This window comes from Geotrypetes seraphini, chromosome 16, assembly GCF_902459505.1.
Source record: "Geotrypetes seraphini chromosome 16, aGeoSer1.1, whole genome shotgun sequence".
In the NCBI taxonomy this organism is placed as follows: Eukaryota; Metazoa; Chordata; class Amphibia; order Gymnophiona; family Dermophiidae; genus Geotrypetes; species Geotrypetes seraphini.
The window spans coordinates 12,923,566-12,926,686 of NC_047099.1; the positions used below are offsets into that span (position 1 = coordinate 12,923,566).

The window sequence follows — 3,121 nt, forward strand, 5'->3', positions numbered from 1 at the left end:
AGTACACTTCCCCCTCCGTATTTGCAGGAGTTAGGGGCAGAGCCGGCCCGTGAATATTAAAAAAACACAAATAATATTCGGGTAGGTTCTGCCCCGGCTTTTTTAAGCCCTGAAAGCCCCCCCCCCCCTAAGCCTTACCTGGTGGTCTAGCGGGTTTTCAGGCAGGAGCGATCTTCCCATGCTCCTGTCCCGTGTAGATCGCTTACAGGAAATGTTTGCCTTGAGCTCCCGTAGTCTCTGTGAGCGATCTGCACGGGGCAGGAATGTGGGAAGATCGCTCCTGCCCTGAAAACCTGCTAGACCACCAGGTAAGGCTTAAGGAGTAGGGGGAGGGGGGGCTTACAGGGCTTAAAATAGCCTGAAAAATGAAAATGAATTTTGTGGTTTAAAACTGCGAATAAGCGAATCCGTAGACACGGAATTCGTGAATACGGAGGGGGAAGTGTAATAATATTTAACTGCAGTTGAATCTGCTGAAGGCTTACAAACCTTCAGCAGCTTTCAACGGAACTATGCCTGCATGTTTTTGCCCACGGCCCTGAAGCAGTGGACCGAGTGATATGTCCACGAAACGCTGGCCACGTCGGCAACCTTTGGCAACCTACAGGCAATCCTTGAATTAAATATGACAACGTCTAAGATAAGTACAAAGTTGTCAAACTCTCTTGCAAACTAATAGAGAGATGTATTCATAGTTCGTTAAAAAATTATCGTATACATAAAGGTTCTAAAAAAGTTTAGAAAAAGTTTAAAAAAAAGTTAAAAAATTATATTTATTGAAACCTGGAGTAGACTGTGCTGAATATATCCTCAGGTGTTTTTAGGCCAATGATTGGAGCAAGGAGTAGTTACGCTGAAGTTTTAGTCCATGATAGGACTTTGCGTAAGCTCCTATTCTGAGGCCTTTTCCTGAGTAGATATAATCATTGTAGAACTAATTTTGAACACATACTCTCTGGAAGTGGTATTTTGTATTATTTTTGTATTTTGTGTTTTGAACCACTTCGGGTGAATATATCTTGGAGTTTACACACTATAATATTTAGACAGCATAACAGAATGACTCTTTGCTTTCATTATTATATTGCATGCTTAAGTCACACATGCAGATCCGTTAGGAAAACATTCAAGGCAAAACAGCAAATCTCCCCAAATTCCTCAAGAAATAGAACTGAAGCCATAATAAAAGCAACACCGAGAAACATCTGTATTTTTATGGATTTTACTATAAGCAGATTATTATTTTGTGATTCTATCATCTACTTGTTACAAACACTTGAATTAAATTCTGCTCAAGCAACCATTGCTCTAGCCCAGAGGTAGGCAATTCCGGTCCTCGAGAGCCAGAGTCAGGTCAGGTTTTCAGGATATCCACAATAAATATGCATGAGATAGATTTGCATCTCAAGGAGACAGTGCATGCAAATCCTGAAAACCTGACCTGGCTCTCGAGGACAGGAATTGCCTATCCCTGTTCTAGCCATATAATCTAATTGAGGTCAACTGAAAGAATAGAATCTGCTTTGTATGATTTTCTTCAGCGCATCTTTTACTTCCTTGTTTCTCAGGCTGTAAATAATGGGATTGAGCATGGGGATGAATACAGTATACAACGCAGACATCACTTTCTTTTCTTCTGGTGAGGAGCTGGACTTGGGCTGTACGTAAGTTAGAAAGAGCGTCCCATAATATAAAACCACCACCGTTAGGTGGGAAGCACAAGTTGCAAATGTCTTCTGCTTCCCCATGGCAGAACGGATTTTTAGGATGGCCAGCACAATAAAAATGTAGGATACAAGGATAAACAGAAAGCATAGAAGCCCCAGGATAACATCGGTGGTGATCAACATCACTTCGTTTAAGGTTGTGTCAGAACAGGAGAGCATTAGCATAGGAGGAATTTCACAGAAGAAATGACTGATCCTATTGTAGCTACAGAAAGACAATTTAAATGTCGTAAGAGTGTGGACCAATGAACTTCCAGCCCCCACTGACCACATCACAATGGCTACCTGAACACACACTCTCCAGTTCAGAACTGTACCGTAGGTCAAAGGGCTGCAAATGGCCGCATATCGATCGTAGGCCATTATGGTGAGAAGCATCATTTCGGTAATACATAGCCACGTAAACATATACAGCTGAACAACACAACCTATGTAAGAGATGACTTTTTTCTCCGTTAAGATATTGACCAGCATTTTGGGGACTGTTGTAGAGGTGCAACAGATATCTAGGAAGGAGAGGTTACCCAGGAAAAAGTACATAGGGGTATGGAGGCTATGAGAGAAATAGATGACCAGGATGATAACCAAGTTCCCCAGAACTGCTATCGTGTAAGCGAGCAAAAATATTACAAACAAGAGAACTTCCAAATTTGGATCATCGGAGAATCCAAGCAGAATGAATTCAAGAATTATAGACTGGTTTGCTCCTTCCATTTGTGTACGGAGAGTCCGAGTTACCTGCAACAGAAGAAAGTTTAGGCATGGGAAAGTTCAAAATTGTGTGTGAGAGAGAGGAAGGGGGGTTAAAACTAAGGGCTCCTTTTACTATGGTGCGCTAGCGTTTTTAACACAGCTTAGTAAAAGGAGCCCCAAGCGTCAGAAGGAGAATCAAGCCCCAAATTAACGGGTGCACCTAAATCTTTGTCGTGTTATGTAGCTCTCTCCTTTAAAATAATTTAGTTATCTTTCCTTTCCATAAAGTGTGAGAGCAGCATCGCAGGAGAGAAAAGAAGGTCTTCTGTTTCCATTCTCTGCAAAGACCTGCATGATTAAGAATAGCACAAGAAGCTCAAAATAATAACATACCCCAAACTCAGCGATATGGATCTATCTGAAATTGCCCAGTTCAATGTCATTATAAAAACAGAGAAAGGAGGCAAGAGGAGAGAAGCTGAAACCACGAGAGACCCTTATGAATATATTTTCCCATAGAAACCTAAATATACCCCCTCTTTACAAAGGTGCGCTATGCTTTTTAGCTCGCTACAAATTAGCACACGTGCGTGTTATCCGATGGACGCGTTAGCGGTTAGGGCACACGTTGATTTAGCGCGCGTTACACGAGCGCTAAAACAATTAAAAATCATAGCGTCCCTCTGTAAAAGAGGGGGATA

General features: G+C 41.8%; 1 protein-coding gene across 1 annotated transcript; it reads right to left on the reverse strand.

Moving 5' to 3' along the window:
- Positions 1-1,499: 1,499 nt before the first annotated feature.
- On the reverse strand, positions 1,500-2,441 carry LOC117349646 (olfactory receptor 5I1-like). Its single transcript, XM_033923239.1, has one exon. The coding sequence runs from the start codon at positions 2,439-2,441 to the stop codon at positions 1,500-1,502; it is 942 nt and encodes a 313-aa protein (XP_033779130.1).
- Between the last annotated feature and the right edge of the window lie 680 nt (positions 2,442-3,121).